We start from the raw sequence: 18,668 nt of genomic DNA on the forward strand, positions 1-18,668 counted from the left end.
TCTGTCCTTTCGTCTTCATTTCATTTGCCAAGCAGTAGCTAAATACAGAAGACCACATTCTGCTTGTCAGAAGTATCATTTCAGAGAGGTCATTCAGTTGTGGTGTTACCCATATCCTGGGGGGCCGGAGCCCTGCACAGTCTTTGGTTTCCCTTCGTTTAACACACCTGATTCAGGTCCTTGTGCTAATTACCACACAGCTCTTGAGCTGAATCATTTGTGGTGGAACTGGGAAAGAACTAAAGCTACACAGGGCTCCGGCCCCCCAGGACTGGAGTTTGAGACCCCTGGGTTACACAATACAGGCAAGGGAAATATGTCCATTTTCAGGCAGGATTGACAGAGCACAGAGGAAACTTCATGATGAAGCTGTCTATTTCTGGATCTGATATAGAAAAAATGTGTTATCAAAATACAAAAAAAGATTAGAGATCACCTTGTCTTCCAGAAGCTATCACTTGTGTACATCTCACAAAGGTTAATAGGGCAGAGATAAATTAAGAGGAGCGAGTTTGGTTAGATTCTGTGTAGGTATGTGTATTTATGCTACTTGTTGATTGACTCCTTTTAGCATATAGATAAGGTAGATAAGATCTACGCAGATAAGATCTACGAACACAAAGTGCCGACTGAAAACTCAAGCCACATCCCTTTTACCAGTAAACCCCCACAGCATGGAATTTACCCTATGCTTTTGACTGGAGTCAAAAGAGCCAACATGTTAAATCGTTCATTAGCAGTCGAACAGCAAGTCTCTGTTCCTTCCTTCCTTATTTGTCTGGGTTTTTCCACAAATGTGCCTCATACGAGGTTTATTTTTATTGTGAGCGATGCAATTTGCCGCAGCTAATTTCTGACATCCTGTGCACCCATAACATAGACAACCTGTATGTGTAAGCTGAAGTTTGGTATCGCTATACAACACACAAATGCAGTAAGTAAGCAGGGAGAATCAGCTTAAGCACGGATGCATTAAGAGTGTCAGATAGCTGCTTGTAACTTTGGATTTGGAAAACAAAGAAGATCTTCTCCCACCCAGACTGACATCTTCAACTAAACAAAAGTTCTTGACAGACAGAGCGGCAATGACTAGATGTTAGCGTAACAATGGCAACAGACAAGATGGCTGACGCTGGCCTCGGTGAACAGGTTCTTTATTTTTGATGTGAATGTTTCATGGGCCCTCATCGTGACAAGCAATGCTACCAGATGCTACTAAAGTAGGTGTGCAAATATTTTAAATGTAGGGCAGTACAGTGCCTCATGAGTTAGCACAGCAGCCTCTGGGTCTGTGGAATCCCTCAGTCTGGATTTTCCCCAGGTATTCTGGTTTCCATCCACATTCCGGAGACACGCAGTCGAGGTGAATCGGTCTCCCTGAATTTCCACAGTGTGCCCTGTTTAACATGGACCTAGAATACGTACCAACCACCGTGTGACCCAGTACAGGGTAAGCAGTACAGGAAAATGAAGAGATATACCAACTGTCATGTATGGCAGCCATGATATTTTTTATCCGAGTCACTAACGCATACCGTATAATGTCGCATGTCCTTTTTCTACGTGCTATAGCCCCATCTCGTGGTCTGTCTCTGTATTTCTGCTAGAGAGAACCGATCGAGACTAGAGACAGAAGAAAGAGCCGGGCTATAAAACTGCTTACACACCTTTAAGAGCATATACAGTACAGTGCGCATAGAATTTAGTTTTCATACGAAATATCAGCTTGTTTTCATTATGACTGAACCACTGGGCAGATGTCATTATTTTAGATAATGTCCGTAACCAGTGCAGTCATGAAAAAGTATATAATGTTTAAGTTTCATGGTAATGTATTCAGACAATGCAATCAAATTCTTGTGCCGCAGTATTTTCTTTTTACAATAACACACGGTGACAGACAGAGGGTGGAGCAGAGGAAACCAGTAGTGCAAAACAAGACAATATATTAGTGGTAAGACAATACAGTAGTGGTAAATCAACGCTTCTGGCACACAAAAAAATCGCAAAACCGGTAATTTAGGCAGCTTTATGTATAAATATTAATAACTACTTTAAATAACTACTTATTTTTCTTATATTTTAGTGATTGTTGGTTATTTTAATTCAGTCAAAGTCTAATTGCTAGAGTAAAATAGTAGATAATATTCATAATTTTATATGTGTGTGTTTACCTAACGTAATGATACCGTGAATTCATGCACAGATGGTTACATAAAAGCAATGTTTCGCGGTAATTTAGTGGGAAAAGTGGAAAGCGATTATATGAAATAATAGGTTTTAGGTGTGGACTGAGCGACGAACTGCCCACGCCCACCCCGCTCCAGGCCCCGGTCAGTGAAACGCCCAAAAGGCGCTGTCTGCTGCGTCGCCCCCCCGTTTCCGGTAAGGTATGGGCAAATCAAAGCCCGTCGACTTGTGATCCACCGCAGAACAATAAATAGTTAAAGGTCAGGGAGCTCGCACGGCATGATAGCACCATATTCGCGCTGCATCGGATGAGCAAAAGCCGACCGGTGCAGGATGGAGTATTCGGCGTCGGAGACGGAGACCGACGACTATGAACATCCTTTGTTAGATGGCATAGATCGGGATAAAGTTGAAAAAGGTGGGGAAAGAATCGTATCACTCCATTTTATGCGGATGTTATAGAGCTGCGATTAACACATTGCTCTGCGTTCTATCTGCAAAACCCCTTCGCCGCCTATTTATATGCACTTTATATTGTATTTATATGAAAGTGAAAGAAATCCTGATTCATTGCTGCATGCTTTTCCTAGGCAATACACAGTTTGTAGCAGCCACTTACTGTGCGCTTTTCGGGTACAACAGTCCGTTTGTAACAGCCACTTATTAAGATGAGATTGCATTAAGCATTTGATCGTATTATTGCTTAATCACCAGTAGTTCTTGTGCGGTACGGAAGTCGCCCTGAGTTTTCTCGCTGTCACGTGTCACGTGAGTCACTCTTTGTTTTTTGCTGCTTTCCTTGTGCGCGCAAGATCACCGGTTAGTTTTTGCAAGTCGTACCAACGGCTGCGACACGCTTTCTGGATAAATAGTTATAACGGACTAATTTGCTGTCCTTTCAGAGGCGTAATACACCAAATGTAGGGTGGATATGCAGTGTGTATACCGTCCTTTAAACAACAGTATGTCACATTTGTGTCACGGGACCTCTTCCAGGTGACTGATTATCTGATGGGGAAATGTTTCAGTATATGTGCGAAAAAACATCAGAATAGTTCATCTCCCGCATGAGATTTGAATAAATAGATGAATGAGTTGGATATGCTTTTTATTTGTCATTATTTTGTTAGTTTTTTTTGTGATAACCATGCAATAATTACATCAGTTACAGTTATATTAGGTGCCTCCTTGTAATTGTAATTGTCTTCACTACAATTACAAATAGTACGCAGATATATTCAGAGCTGGACTCGGATTAAAAATCGGACTTTTTGCCGAGCGGGGGTGTTTCCCCTCACGGTAAATTTCGCATGCCCACATAACCACTGGCCTACCAGTGCCTGCTATGCCAGGTGGCCAGTGCAGCGCTGGATATATTATAACATTATAGTAATCAATTTCACTATTGGTTCACCACCGCCTCTATAAGTGCAAAGGTGGATTTCATTATGCATAAACAGGGGATGAAACCTCAGTACCACAAGCTTGTAAATGCAAAATTGTGGAGAATATTGTTATCAGCAGGAATTTGACGGTTGATGAGCTTTTGGTTTATTATGAAAATGTTGGAGACTTGCAGTCCCAATCGGCTTTAGTGAAAATGATGTGGGCACCATCTTATTGATCTGTGTGTGTGTGTGTGTGTGTGTGTGTGTGTGTGTGTGCGCGCCCCCGACAGCCCCGGTCTGCGGCTCCTCACGCTATGGCCTGGCCTTGCTCTCCTGCTACGGTTTCTTCGTGGCGTACGCACTGCGGGTCAACCTCAGCGTCGCCATGGTGGACATGCTGAACACCAACGTCACGGGCAACGCCAGCCCCTCCCACTGCCCTCAGCATGCCAGTCCCGCCCGGCCCCGGCACAACCACACGGTCAGCACCTCATGGTTTTTTTTTTTAATAAATTGGCATCACTCGTCTGCTGTTGGCGTTTTATTGAACCAGTTTCGGTGTAGCTCTCGCAGGTTTGTGCCAATTTTAACACTAAGCTATATTTAAGGGCAGATGTTGCAGAGGTTTAGGTGAGTCTTGCTTAGTCATCGTGTGCTGAATACCTAGCACTTCCCAACGCCCCATCCCTGTGACATCATCCTGTTGTCTAGGCCAGCCTGTACGACTGGGACTCGGAGACACAGGGCTGGATCCTGGGCTCTTTCTTCTATGGCTACATCCTGACTCAGATTCCCGGAGGCTACCTGGCCCGCAAATACGGGGCCAAGTGGCTGCTTGGACTGGGCATCCTGGGCACTGTGCTGTTCACCCTGCTCACCCCGCTGGCCGCAGACTTGGGCGCCGGCTACCTCATCGCTGTCAGGGTGCTGGAGGGCATTGGAGAGGTACGGCAGGCCCCGAATACATGCAAACCCCAGTCATTGGCTTTGACCAAGACCACAGTTTACGCTCTTCGGAGTTTTACTTACATAGTTTTACTATGTTCTCTGGGCAGAACGAGAAATGATTGGTTCAGAGAGATAACCAATCATATTGTAGAGGGTCCAAGCAACTAGAGAAGGCAGGACCAACCAATCAGATGTCTTGGTCCTGCCTTCTCTAGTTGCTTGGATGCACCTCCTCTATAATCTGACCTTTCTTTCTTTCTTTCTTTCTTTCTTTCTTTCTTTCTTTCTTTCTTTCTTTCTTTCTTTCTTTCTTTCTTTCTTTCTTTCTTTCTTTCTTTCTTTCTTTCTTTCTTTCTTTCTTTCTTTCTTTCTTTCTTTCTTTCTTTCTTTCTTTCTTTCTTTCTTTCTTTCTTTCTTTCTTTCTTTCTTTCTTTCTTTCTTTCTTGTCTTTTCCCTCTGTTTCCTTTGTATTATGCCGTATAAATGATGTAGGAATGTATTGCATCACACCCATGTACAGCACCTTGGGGTGACTTCATTGTGATAGGCGTCATATGAAAATGAATTGAATTTAATTGAATTGCTGTGGTTCCGGTATCTTTCTCCGCTGCTTCTGTGTCACCTGTGCACATGGGCCACACATTTCCCCGTTCCTCTCTTTTGTGGGTCATTTGTTTTGTGTTTATTCTGATTCCTCGATATTTATCATGTATTTGTGCTCTGAGTTTACCGCTTGTGTGCCTCCCATCATTCCATTGCTGGTAAAGCAGCACCGCTCTCTCTCATGCCCTCCACCAGGGGGTGACATTTCCTGCAATGCACGCCATGTGGGCCTCATGGGCTCCGCCCCTGGAGAGGAGCCGGCTGGTCACCATCTCCTATACAGGTAGAGCTGTGGACTGGAGACCTGAGATGTATCTGGCAGGCCTTCCACCTGGTCATACTCCATTAGCAAAAGCAGCTTTTTATTTAGGTGTGTGTACATGTGTTGTTGTTTTTTTGTCTCCATAGGTGCCCAGCTGGGGACAGTTGTGGCCCTTCCCCTTTCTGGGGAGATCTGTTTTTACCTGGACTGGACGTATGTGTTCTATATCTTTGGTGAGTCTTCACTTTGGGACACCCAAGTCTGAAAATATGAGGTTAACTGGGCCTAAAGCTAGTCTATCATTATAGTTTTGGGAGCTAATGCTCTGATGTATGTACAGTCATGCTTACTTGGTGTTTCAATGGGTAGCAGCATTACCTTACCCACTAGGGTTGGGGGTTCGAATCCCATCCCATAAAATAAGCGGTTCAGTGAATTGCAACCTGTTCATTGTCGTATTTGCCTGTGTGGACCTGTGCTCCAGTGTTCCCCTGCTTGTTGCCCTGTGCTCCAGTGTTCCCCTGTTTGCTGCCCTGTGCTCCAGTGTTCCCCTGTTTGCTGCCCTGTGCTCCAGTGTTCCCCTGCTTGTTGCCCTGTGCTCCAGTGTTCCCCTGTTTGCTGCCCTGTGCTCCAGTGTTCCCCTGTTTGCTGCCCTGTGCTCCAGTGTTCCCCTGCTTGTTGCCCTGTGCTCCAGTGTTCCCCTGTTTGCTGCCCTGTGCTCCAGTGTTCCCCTGCTTGCTGCCCTGTGCTCCAGTGTTCCCCTGCTTGTTGCCCTGTGCTCCAGTGTTCCCCTGCTTGTTGCCCTGTGCTCCAGTGTTCCCCTGCTTGCTGCCCTGTGCTCCAGTGTTCCCCTGCTTGCTGCCCTGTGCTCCAGTGTTCCCCTGTTTGCTGCCCTGTGCTCCAGTGTTCCCCTGCTTGTTGCCCTGTGCTCCAGTGTTCCCCTGCTTGTTGCCCTGTGCTCCAGTGTTCCCCTGCTTGCTGCCCTGTGCTCCAGTGTTCCCCTGCTTGTTGCCCTGTGCTACTGGGGTCAGCTCAGTACTGGGTAAATAGTTGGGAGATGGGTGTATAGACTGCTGATACATGAATGTTCTGTTGTAGATGAATATGGGACAAATGAGCGTAGCTTCATCATCTATCTGCTGTGCGGTCCCGCCTCTCTGCTGCACTCCTGCATGAACCTGACTCATTCCCTTTTCTCCTGGTGCCTCTAGGGGCTGTAGGCCTGTTGTGGTTCATCCTGTGGGTGTTCCTCGTTAGCAGCAGTCCCAGCACACATCGTAGGATCTCCGCCCAGGAGAAACTGTACATCACGTCCTCCCTGAAGAGTCAGGTACATGGTATCCTGGCTTAAAGAGCTCTTAGCACACAGACACGCGCGCACACACACACACACACACACACACACACACACACACACACACACTGTTTGGCAGGCAGGTCCCTCCTGCTGCTCCACATTGAGGGTCAGCCCTTAACTCCGTGTTCCTGCACAGCTGTCTCCATCTTCGGATCACATTCCCTGGCTCTCCATTTGCCGGTCCCTCCCGCTGTGGGCCATCGTCGTGGCCCATTTCTCCTACAACTGGACCTTCTACACCCTGCTGACTCTGCTGCCCACCTACATGAGTGACATCCTGGGCTTCAGCATCCAGCAGGTCAGGTGACCTCACACTCTCCTCCTCACACACGTTATTTCATTGATACTTTTTTGTGATGCAATTTGCTCAGTTTTGTTGCTAATACATACAGATGTTTTTTTTGAGCAGTACATGGTAATTAACTATCTCAGATCAGGCACCCTTCTGGGTCTTGAGTTGCTAGGCTGAATGAGCCAGTTTCCACGGTCACATGACTGGCTGCCATATTGTTTTTGACGTTACCCCTTTTTGAGTCAGGTGCGAGTTGTGCTTAGGACTTAGTGGACTGACTTGTATAGCATGAGAGAGATGAGCAAAATCATAACGCCTTCTATAGAGGTCAAAAATGAATTGCTGCATCTCAGAAGGTAACTCCTTTCTGAAAAAGGATACAGTATTGGAACAATTTAAAGGCAGGTTTTCAGTAGCTGACATCAACCCAGTACTGCCTGGAAATTCTCCACTCTGCCCCACTTTTCCCTCCCTACGCTCTCGTCTGACGTTCTTCTGCTGTGGCAGAACGGCATGCTCTCGGCGCTGCCTTACCTGGGCTGCTGGCTGGTGGGGCTCCTGGGGGGGCAGCTTGCAGACCACCTCCGCGAGACGTGCCTCTTCTCCACGGCGTGCGTGCGCAAAGCTCTCACCATCGTAGGTGAGGAGCACCGGCCCACCATTTCATTCCTATAACTCTCCTAATTTTGGGTTTTAAGTCTGACAGTAGACAATATAATCCCAAGAGACAATTTCTCAGTTAAGCGTCCCTTTGCAACTACTTCTAGTTTGTTTTGAACGCTGTATTTATAGTAAATATGCCCCTGCATTCCCCAGCTATCAAAGTTTTTATCACTTAAGTACATTTTTATGTATCATTGCTCCTTTAATTCTTTTAGGCAAGTGTTTCGTCTAGTCAGTACTTTGCAAGATGTTTTTATTTCGGTTAAATCGGAGGCATTTCTATTTTTTTTAAGCATTAGCTATTGTAAAGCACCTTATCTAAAATTTTATCTTTTAGCTCTTTTTTGCTCTCCCATGTGGTTTTAAGCTTTTTTCTTCTCAGGTTTTATTTATTTAAATAATATTCTGAATATAATTATTACAATTGCATAATGATTATATATTACATATACATATAATTATTAGAATTATAATTCTGATAATATAATTTTCTTTCTTAAATAACTGGACTTTTACTATGAATGTAGCCCTGGAGCAAGTTTCCAGCAAGTACGCCCACACATTTGACTGGTGCTGTACTTACCAGCTGGAGGGGGGTGCTGTGTGCCCAGTGCCATTCTGTGGGAGGGCAGGTACTAATGTATCTTCAGAACTTTGTGGAGTCATCTCACTGGTGTTTGAATCCCCAGGCATGATTGGACCAGCTGTGTTTTTGGTGGCAACTGGATACACTGGCTGTAACTACGTCCTCGCCATAGTCTTCCTCACAGTCTCCTCGTCTCTGGGTGGCCTCACTGCCTCTGGCTTCAATATCAACCACCTGGACATCGCCCCTTCGTAAGGCAGCTCTTAAAAGGAACAGGATGACAGTTCCACACACACACACACACACACACACACACACACACACACACTGGCTGACTGATCTACTTGATGCTATTGACATCCTTCTTAAGTCTTCTTTTCAGTGCTTTGGCTAATTGTCATTTTCACATGATTTAAAATTTCATAGGTGACTGTTTTGGTTCTTGATTTTTTTTATTTTTTGTTTGTTTTTGCCCGCAGAGAATTCTTTCAGATCTCTGTTCTTGTCTTTTCCCATTTCCACAGCTACGCGGGAATTTTACTGGGCATCACAAACTCCTTCGCTACCATCCCCGGAATGGTGGGGCCTGTCATCGCTAGGGCTCTTACACGATACGTAAGAATCTCAATTTTTCTGCAGTTGCCTAGTCAAGACAAATCATGTCTTAAGAATTTGTTTTTGTTTTGCTGTGCGAATAATGTTATAAACATATACAGTTGTGAGAAAAAGTTTGAACGACGTGGTGACTCTTCACTTAAAGACTTTTTTCGCTGAATGACTTTTTCTCGCAGCTGTGTAACGTTTTTTTTGCGTAGCATCCACTGACAGTCACGAGGAGGGTTTCCGTAGTGAGTGACTTGCATTCTGCTTTCAGAACACCATGGAGGAATGGCAAACGGTGTTCTTTATTTCCGCTGGAATCAATGTGTTCGGCGCCACCTTCTACACCATATTTGGGAAGGGGGAGGTTCAGCCATGGGCTGTGAAAAAGGAACGATCCCATGGGCACTGAGAGCACGGTCCGTGGAATCCATGACGCCAACCCGAAGTATCACTGATTTGCCTAAACCCTGGGATTATGGGAAACAAAGTGCTTTGGGCTTTAGCTGTCTAATCTTGCACACTTTTTGAGGGAGCTGATTTTATTACCTGACTGAAATATATTTTCAACTTATTTTATAAACCTTTTTCTGTCCCATTTTACTGAAAAAGGGAGATCTTTTAATGTTGATTGGGAAACTGAGCCCTTTTTACCTACCAGTTTTCCCCGTTGGGATCTGTGGGTTTGATGTTATTATTAGACGAGTTCTCAAGTTCACTGCAATGCATATCAATTCATGCTTAATTTCCTGCTATATTTTTATGTATATTAAAGGTGACTGCCGTTAAAATCAGGAAGGCGAAGCTGCCTTCAGGAAGAACATTGACACTATCCAGTTAGGCAGCACTATTTAACTGAATAAGTTTTACTGTTGTCCTGTGGAGTGTAATTTGGGAACCAGGGGGTCCTCCTCAGGTTGGCAGTCTAGAAAAAGATCTTCTGAGGGTCTTCATTTTTATTGACATACCTTCTTTTCAACCTTAATCCAATCAGGGTTGTAGCTATGGGCATTATTTTGTGTTAGTTCTGTAGTTGTCATGCCTTGGTTGAGTATCCTGGTCAGACACCAATGGCACTTTTCCACTGCCGCCAAGAACCGAGCCGTGGCACGAGCTGGTGGTTTTCCACTGAAAAGTATGCAAGCTGTACCCAAGCTGCACCCACGCTGACATGGCCCTGCTTACTAGCAGAACCCAAAGCGTGACCAAACCAAGCTGGTTGCATCACCACCATCATACACGGAGATACCGGTGTTCTACGCATGGGTTATCTGAAGGAATAAGCTTATATTTTATGTATTATTCATTATTAGTAGTATCACATATTGTGATGTATAGATGAATCCCCAATAATATGGACAGTGAATATTTCCAACCACGTTCTTAAAGAAGTACTATAGAACAGCTGAATGGAATGGATTCATAATGCAAATTAATGCACGCAAATGGTAATTCCACTAGCATTTCATACTTGCCTAACATGGCTAATCTCACAGATTAGTGGAAATTAGTATGCAGTTAAAAAATAATAATCATTGCGCATAATAGACGATGATGTACAGATTGTACCCCGTGTGAACAGCAAATAAGTGTGTCTTCGGTTTTATGTCACTGTCGCTCTCCAAAGCTGGCAAGTGCCTTTACCGAGCCGACCTTTCTGCAGTGAGAAACCGAAGCTAGCCGAAACCACACCGTAAGCAGTGTGTTCGTGATATGGCCTGGGCACAGGTCTGTTCCTGTATGCCAGTGGAAAAGCGCCACAAGGCACTAGCACCCTTGACTGATTCTTGTCTCCATTTCAGTGTCTGAGGAAGTACACAAATGATACAAATATGATTCATTTTCACCTGCGGAAACTGTTTCCTCAAATCTTAAAGGGCCATTTATATTTAGTTGTGAGACGGATTTAAGAATTGTAAGTCTGGCCGTGACAAGAAAAGCGGAATTTCCTCAATGGACTGTAGGTACAATGTGCTTTTTTGTTGCAGCTTTGAAACAAAAAATAAGGGAACTAATCCTTGAATCGTTCCCCTGTCATCATTTGATAGATGTAGCTTCAGTGCAGGCGTAATGTTTGACAGACTCATTTTTTGAAGGCAGTTTGGGCTCATTTTGAGACCATATTGGTAGTTTTATTCTTAACTTTGTGTATATCCAGTTTATACACGTACTGTTGGGTCCACAGATTCTGGATGTGTTCAATCATTCAGGTTTACTTAATGACTTAGCTGGCAAGATAAGTATGTAAATGCTTTAAAACGATGCATAATCATCCATTTAATAACTTGACAACGCAATCCGTATCAACCGCATGGATAATTTTTATTATCTACAAAGTAATAGCGAAGTGTAACATTTTTTGCAGATGAAGAAGAATAATAATAATTGTCCAAACATTTGTGATAAACCTAAACTTTTTTTGCTTGAGTGCTTCAAAAGTACTTTAAAAGAAACTGTTGTTCTCATCAGCTTTATGTCACCTTATGTGACTTATAAAACTTTCCAGTTGTAACGAGGGACATGTAGCTGACGTAGTAGAGACTCCTTTGACCTCATGTTTAGGAGCTGATGTGGACGAGTAGGAGTTGATGCTTGACTGCCACACCTCAACATCCTGCACATGTGTGAGGCCTCAACAGTCAGTCATTTGCACAGAAGCGATGAGATACACTAATGTCACTTGAAGTCTGTCTGTACATAGAATTTATGTTTTTAGTGAAAGAAGAGGTGAAATGAGAAACTGGAACACTGCTTTAAACACCTGTGGACTTTATCTAGTTGCCTCTCCTAATGGAAATTCCAGTAAAAGTTTTTGACTGTTTCAAATAGACCAGTATCCTACACGGGAACTTCCCCTGCCTTGAGTTCCATACTGTCTGTGATTTGCTTCAGGGTCCTCACGACTAAGTATCGAATAAGTTTTTGGAAGATGGATAAATGGTTTCAGATGAGTTTTTGGGCAGCTGAACTAGTGTGCTGATTTGAGGTGAAATGGTAGCTTTTAGATGATCAGATACAGTTTTAGAGAAGGTAAACTCGTTCATACATACATGTGATCCAGCTGGTAATCTTTACTGGAATTTCTAGTAGGTTTGGCAGGATAAATAGACTACCTCATTGTATTAAGGTGATCAGTTTGACAAATATGAGAATCACAAGGTTTGTGTCTTAGTCACATGATTTTTTTGCCCGTGACAAATGTGTAACACAAAATATGCATTGTACATCTTGAAATTAACATTGTGAAATTTCATCTTATCTCTTTCACTTAAAATTAATTTAAAATGCAGTTCTGTTTATGAAAGTTGCCAAATGTCAATCATTGCCTGATGCCCACAATAAAATGGCTTTAAATGCACTTCTTATATCATTGTTGGCAGAATGTATTGACGATGCAGTCATTTAGAGAGATTACATTTTGTGTAACTTTAACTGGATGTTACGCGTGTCGCATATAAATGCACATGCCCACAATTTAATGTATGTCTCTCAAGTGGGGAATCTACACAATGTTAAATGGTTTTTACATAAACATCTAAAAAAATAAAAGCTGCCGGGGAGGGTTGTAATAAAAGATTGTAACGCATGGAAGTTCTACAATAACACGATTTAGGTTAAATATAGAATACCGGTATATTGCTCATCTGAAATATAACATTCAGCGTTACTGGCTGTCAGCAGCCGGACTGCGTCCTTCTCGCCGTCTCCGCTGATGCTGTAGCTCCGCTCGGAGGGGGTTAGAGCATTGCCTGCACTGACGCCAATTCTGACACCCCCTCCACGCAGTAATATAAAGGGATCGGCAGCCTTACAGCCGCCCGTTCTGCGTCGGGAGCACAGTACGGCCCGGAGCTAAGGTAGGATACTCTAATGCTTTGCATGCTGCATCTTTCACTCCCTCTCTTAATAAAGGGGCATTTTAATTATAGTGCCGTTATATATCATGAGCGCAGCTCAGGGATGGCGCGCGGTGCTTTCACCGTGCCCAGCAAAATGCCCCTGATGCTGCAAGCGGACATTGTCGCTGATGAGTCTTTAAACGCTGAGATGAAAGAATATGGCGGATGGAGGGGGAGGGGATGTACGGCTAAATACTGCTGACATCCCCTATGATCCAAGTTGCCCTTCAACACCCTGATAAACTACGTTGTTTTTGCCCGGAATCCGCCGATAAATTGGATTTTAAGTTTGAGTTAGTTATTATTATTTGCATAAGACTGTAAAATGCGCATGCTGTTTATTACAATTAGAATATTATTTGCACCTAATTTTACTACTGTAGTTACCATTGTACTTACCTCGACGTGGATTCTGTTCTGTTAGACATATCATAATACCATGGGGTGCATTTTAATTTTCTCAAATTAAAATAAGGACATTCTTAGCAGGTGCTTACAAGCTCACACAAAGCTTTTAAAATTAACTGTGACATAATAAATGTGACTATTGATTTTTAATTTGGAGGAGTAAATGAAGGAGAAGGGAAGGTGATTTGATTGAACTGTGAGTTTATATCAGTGTTATTTAGCAGACAAGCTGTGAATGTCCTTAGCTGCAGTGTCATCAGAATGGCTGCTGTTCTTTCGATGGAAACATAAGAGTTAGACACAAAATGGAGGGCAGTGAGGCTGGTGCGGGTAGAGTGTGGAGATGCCGGGCGAGTAGGTGTACCTGGCAGGAATTTGGCTCCATGTTTGACCTACTGAAGCAAAGGAGTTTGGACAGAGAGAGCACCCAAGTCAAGCGGAGATGGTCCCGGTGGGGGGTGGGGGTAGCTTGTTAAGACATCTCCTCGCCAGCCGGCATGTTGCCTGTGGTTGAAATTTATTGCTATAAGAGAAAGGGGAGCTTGTTGAGATGGGAGCACGACTGTCCTTGTTCGCTTGACAGGCAGCCCCAGCACTAGCCAACTGCCAGCGTGTGTTGTGGTGTTTTTCTGCCTTTACCGAAGTCTCTGTGGAGTCAAGGGTTGTGGAGAGCTTTTGTCTGGGTTCCCCGGGGTGTGCTGTCTCTGTGCAGCGGAGACTGGGAAGGGCTGCCATTCGAGGCACTTGGCAGCAGAGGCGCAGTCCAACGTCGGCTCGTCAGACAGAAATACACGTAAGCTCCTTGTCGCTAATTACCTCTTGCGGGTTCACTTGCAGACATCTTAGTGGCATATTGAAGCAAGCCGGCAGACATGGGGAAGGAGAAGCTTCACATTAACATCGTGGTGATTGGACATGTCGACTCTGGCAAGTCCACCACCACCGGGCACCTCATCTACAAGTGTGGTGGCATCGACAAGAGGACCATCGAAAAGTTCGAGAAGGAGGCTGCTGAGGTTTGTGTACCATAGCCAGGCAGATTTACAACACGATGACAAATTTCCCCAAACATAGCACAGCAATGCAGAAAATTACCTTCTGGTTCTAGAATGGCCGACATTGGTTACTTTTTCCCCCAGATGGGCAAGGGATCCTTCAAGTATGCCTGGGTTCTGGATAAATTAAAGGCAGAGCGTGAACGTGGTATCACCATCGATATCTCCCTCTGGAAGTTTGAGACCAGCAAGTACTATGTCACCATCATCGATGCCCCTGGGCACAGAGACTTCATCAAGAATATGATCACAGGAACCTCCCAGGTGTGTGCTGGACTGCGTGTTTATTCAGGGCCACTAACATAGTCTGACTATGGTTTATCTGATAGAATAGAATACGAATATTGGTGACTAGAACATGCCATATGGTGTGCAGACAGTGATATTGGATACTTTTAATAGGAAAAAGCAGATGGCTCCATGCAGAGGAATAATAAAAAAAAAATCAACATGAACGTGTAATCGATTAGTCATTTTGCCTAAAGTATTTAATTTTCCTTCGAGCACTGACATGCGCTATGTTCCCGAAACCATCAGGCAGACTGTGCAGTCCTGATCGTGGCTGCAGGGGTGGGGGAGTTTGAGGCCGGCATCTCCAAGAATGGGCAGACCCGGGAGCACGCCTTACTAGCGTACACGCTGGGCGTCAAGCAGCTGATTGTGGGCGTCAACAAGATGGACTCCACCGAGCCAAACTACAGCCAGAAGCGCTATGAAGAGATCGTCAAGGAAGTCAGCACCTACATCAAGAAGATTGGCTACAACCCAGAGACGGTAGCCTTCGTCCCCATCTCTGGCTGGAATGGGGACAACATGTTAGAGGCCAGCCCTAATGTAAGCAGCGTGGCATGACAACAGCTTTGGTCTTCACCCATGCCCTACCCATGCTGCATTCGGCACACTGAAATTTGTTTTTCAGATGACTTGGTTCAAGGGTTGGAAAATCACCCGGAAAGATGGTAGTGTATCGGGGACCACCTTACTCGAGGCCCTGGATGCCATCCAACCTCCATCTCGCCCTACAGACAAGCCCCTTCGTTTGCCTCTGCAGGACGTCTACAAGATTGGGGGTGAGATTTACTTGCGTATCCTAGGGTGCTGTGCTTCTCATCGATGGACAGGGTAAACGTTGAGGTCCAGTGTTCCAGCACCAAAAGCCTGGGCTCTGTCACATCTGAATGAGTAATGATCTGGTTTGGGTCGAGTTGTTTCACGATTCAGTAAGCATGTGTAAAACAGAAGTGCCTCTGTTCCACAAACTTGCTGGCCCCTTGGCATTGTGGGATGTCTGTGAGAGGCGAAGGCTTCGCAGAATCTGCTCGGGGCAATGAAGTGGATCTGGTTCTGTGCCGCTTCTCAGGGATCGGGACTGTGCCAGTGGGCCGTGTGGAGACGGGAATGCTGAAGCCGGGCATGGTAGTGACCTTCGCACCTGTCAATGTGACAACCGAGGTGAAATCGGTGGAAATGCACCACGAGGCGTTGTCCGAGGCATTGCCTGGAGACAACGTTGGATTCAATGTCAAGAATGTGTCCGTCAAGGATATCCGCCGGGGCAACGTGGCTGGGGACAGTAAGAATGATCCCCCCCAGGAGGCTGCAAACTTCACCGCCCAGGTAAGTGGAGAGCTAGGAGGACTTTCTCCTCTAAATAGGCTGGAACTAAGAACAGGTTCATTCTGGTGCTTGCATTTTGAAAGCCTCATCTTGAACTAATTATAAGCTTCAGGATATGGTAATGCACCCTTCATAATTAATTTAATATGCTTCTTTGAATGTGCTTGTCTAATGGCCAATTGAGCAATAGGTCAGGGGGAGTGAAACTCAATTTGAGTCACAGTAAATGCTAGTTTTATTTCCGGATGAGCTCTTCGTTAACCAGTTACGCTTTCACGTTCACTTGAGCTGTTAATGAATAGCAACCCACAAATCCCATTAAAACACTGTGTGATCTTAGGACTTATGCACATCAGGCATGTCAAAATCTGTTATACCAATATACAAATAGCAGATAAGCTAAGATCTCTAAGCACATTAAATATATGAGCCCCCTAAATGAATACATCAGTTACCAGTCACAGTAAGTTACTTTAATTGATCCATTACTCAATGCCTGTTGTTCTTACCCCATGATTAAATTCATTCATAATGAATTAAACCTGAACGCGTTTCCCAGTGACTCAGGGATTGTTTCTCATGACATGACTGCACCTAAGTTCCTAAGATTCTAATATTTCAATTCAGAAGTGGTCCTGTCAAAAAAAAGCAGGAAATCGTAGATGAAATGAAAATTGAAGCAGAGAAAATGGAACATTTTAGTGTGTTGATAATTTGTATTTTTCCCTAGTAGATGGTGTTATCCAGAGCAAATGTAAATGCATTACGTTTTACACATTTGTTTGTGAAATTTAATATTTAGTACTTTAAGAAGGCAGCGATCAGGTGGTTTGTGTCAGTAAACAACTGAGAGGATTTCGTGGTGGAATGAAATTACCATCCGGGAATGACGGTGCTGTGGATGACCTTGATGTTCGGGCCGGTGCTCTCTGATTATCCGGCGATGATGTTAGTGACCCATTTCTTTCATCCCAGGTGATCATCCTAAACCACCCTGGCCAGATCAGCGCCGGCTATGCCCCGGTTCTGGACTGCCACACGGCCCACATCGCCTGCAAGTTCGCAGAACTGAAGGAGAAGATCGACCGGCGCTCTGGGAAGAAGCTGGAGGACAATCCCAAGTCACTCAAGTCGGGAGATGCTGCCATTGTAGACATGATCCCCGGGAAGCCCATGTGTGTGGAAAGCTTCTCGGACTACCCACCCCTGGGTAAGTGGACCACCTTGGAGGAGGATGGCTTGGCCTGAGTGCATCAATAATAGGGCTGCAAAATTTCTAGGAATTTTCCATTAATTCCCTTATAGTAGTTCAGTAGGTCCCATGGAAAGTTTGGAATACTTCCAATAATCCCTAGCTTAACTTCCCATGGAAAAGGAAGTTTCTGGAAAGTTACCGCCCCTTTACAACCCTAGTCAAGACCAGCGTCCTTTTTTATCCCATCTGTCCAAGTAGCTTTCGTATTTTCTTTGAGAGTAGCAAATAAGGTTAATAGAAATAGGTTGCCATTTGTCTACCTATTCAGCCCATATACCAGCAACACCCCCCAGTGGTGTCCATTACAGGAGGTCATGTAAGGGTCATGCAGATCATGTGTCCTGAGATTAGGTTTCAGTGTCTGTCTTTAGACAGTTCTCCTTTCCACGCAAATTGGCTAATACTGCCTCGTACTCTTCAAAATACTTAAGCATTCCTCCCGTCTTCCATCCAGGGCGTTTTGCCGTGCGTGACATGCGCCAGACCGTGGCCGTGGGGGTGATCAAGGGCGTGGAGAAGAAGGCCGCCACCACCGGCAAGATCACAAAGTCCGCCCAGAAGGCTCAGAAGGCGAAATGAACGTTGTGCTGGGCTGTCGACTCCAGAGTCCCCCGTGGTAGAAAGATGGTCTCCAAGCACTTCTACCCCATCGGCCGCTTAAGCTCCATCGTCAAAGACTGGTTAATCGTCACGATGCACCGCAAAAGTTTCCGAAGGAAAAACCATACAAATTATTAACGATGCACATTGTGTTGACTATCAATTATAATCCACGCCTTGGCACTTTAATTTATTGATGTGATAACATTGTTAATTTTTAAAAACGTGCTTTTAAAACGAGACCATGAACATAAGCACCACGTGTGAGACATTGACATCCTAGAGAGGAGTCGAACCCAAAGCCTTCTCGCTGCTCCCTTCTGGAGTGCAGTTTTAGTCAAGTCATGCCATCGTCCTGCTTCTTAGCGTGTTTGCAGTGGCCGGGTGTTCACTCGCAGTGGTAAAACTTTCTGTAGGTTAAGATGCCTTGTTTTAGCTTTAAAGCCCTACTCCCCCAGTGTGTCTCGCTCTGGGCGCATGCAGACTCCCTGTGCACTTTATCGTTGATCTTCTACCCCTTGACCCCTGACCTGCTTTCACTGGCTCATCGCTCCTGGAATCATGGACTTCCATTGGGTTCAAGCTCCTTGCACCTTACTGTTATTTGTGGGCAAAAGCCTCCCTACATTGCATTAAAGGTGTCTCAACTGCGATGTGTCCGACTCTTTTTACAAAGGTGGTTCTACATGGTAGTGGTAGTCACAAGGCATTTTGTTGCAGTTGTCATTCCAGTCCTCGAGGAACCCCAGTCAGTCCAAATTATTGCTCCCTCCCAGCACACCTGAACCAAACCATCAAGTACAATCAACACAAAACTCCATAGTACAGGTGTGCAGGGAGGGAGCAAAAATGTGACCTGTCCCCCCCACTGAAGGACTGGGTTGAGAATCACGGTTCTAGTGGATGCAACTCTTAGCTTGTAACATAACTACTTTTTTTTCCATA

At 44.8% G+C, this 18,668-nt stretch overlaps 2 protein-coding genes across 3 annotated transcripts; both read left to right on the forward strand.

Annotated features, from left to right (window-relative positions):
* Window positions 1-2,352: 2,352 nt before the first annotated feature.
* Window positions 2,353-12,247, forward strand: slc17a5 (solute carrier family 17 member 5). 2 transcript variants are annotated; one of them, XM_072709558.1, is made up of 12 exons: window positions 2,353-2,608; window positions 3,869-4,059; window positions 4,290-4,523; window positions 5,325-5,412; window positions 5,538-5,624; window positions 6,206-6,433; window positions 6,603-6,721; window positions 6,885-7,046; window positions 7,548-7,680; window positions 8,393-8,540; window positions 8,814-8,904; window positions 9,164-12,247. In XM_072709558.1, exons 1-12 carry the CDS (start codon window positions 2,524-2,526, stop codon window positions 9,299-9,301), a joined length of 1,704 nt encoding a protein of 567 aa, XP_072565659.1. In that variant the 5' UTR covers window positions 2,353-2,523; the 3' UTR covers window positions 9,302-12,247. The 2 variants fall into 2 exon arrangements, with proteins under 2 accessions (XP_072565659.1, XP_023697315.1); XM_023841547.2 differs by lacking the exon at window positions 6,206-6,433 and having other exon boundaries at window positions 2,354-2,608.
* Window positions 12,248-12,599: 352 nt separating this feature from the next.
* eef1a1a (eukaryotic translation elongation factor 1 alpha 1a) lies at window positions 12,600-18,373 on the forward strand. Its single transcript, XM_023841561.2, has 8 exons — window positions 12,600-12,746; window positions 14,034-14,212; window positions 14,336-14,515; window positions 14,789-15,085; window positions 15,171-15,321; window positions 15,612-15,868; window positions 16,844-17,078; window positions 17,578-18,373. Exons 2-8 carry the CDS (start codon window positions 14,069-14,071, stop codon window positions 17,700-17,702), a joined length of 1,389 nt encoding a protein of 462 aa, XP_023697329.1. The 5' UTR covers window positions 12,600-12,746; window positions 14,034-14,068; the 3' UTR covers window positions 17,703-18,373.
* The last annotated feature ends 295 nt before the right edge of the window (window positions 18,374-18,668 follow it).

The sequence above is a fragment of the Paramormyrops kingsleyae genome, chromosome 3 (genome assembly GCF_048594095.1).
Source record: "Paramormyrops kingsleyae isolate MSU_618 chromosome 3, PKINGS_0.4, whole genome shotgun sequence".
NCBI classification, from domain to species: domain Eukaryota; kingdom Metazoa; phylum Chordata; class Actinopteri; order Osteoglossiformes; family Mormyridae; genus Paramormyrops; species Paramormyrops kingsleyae.

Coding starts and splice junctions, on each gene's coding strand:
- slc17a5 (XM_072709558.1), top strand. CDS start 2,524: ATGGAGTATTCGGCGTCGGAGACGGAGACCGACGACTATGAACATCCT. Junction 7,681..8,392: donor CAAAGCTCTCACCATCGTAG/GTGAGGAGCACC, acceptor TTGAATCCCCAG/GCATGATTGGACCAGCTGTG. Junction 8,905..9,163: donor CTAGGGCTCTTACACGATAC/GTAAGAATCTCA, acceptor TTCTGCTTTCAG/AACACCATGGAGGAATGGCA.
- eef1a1a (XM_023841561.2), top strand. CDS start 14,069: ATGGGGAAGGAGAAGCTTCACATTAACATCGTGGTGATTGGACATGTC. Junction 15,322..15,611: donor GGACGTCTACAAGATTGGGG/GTGAGATTTACT, acceptor GCCGCTTCTCAG/GGATCGGGACTGTGCCAGTG. Junction 15,869..16,843: donor CTGCAAACTTCACCGCCCAG/GTAAGTGGAGAG, acceptor CTTTCATCCCAG/GTGATCATCCTAAACCACCC.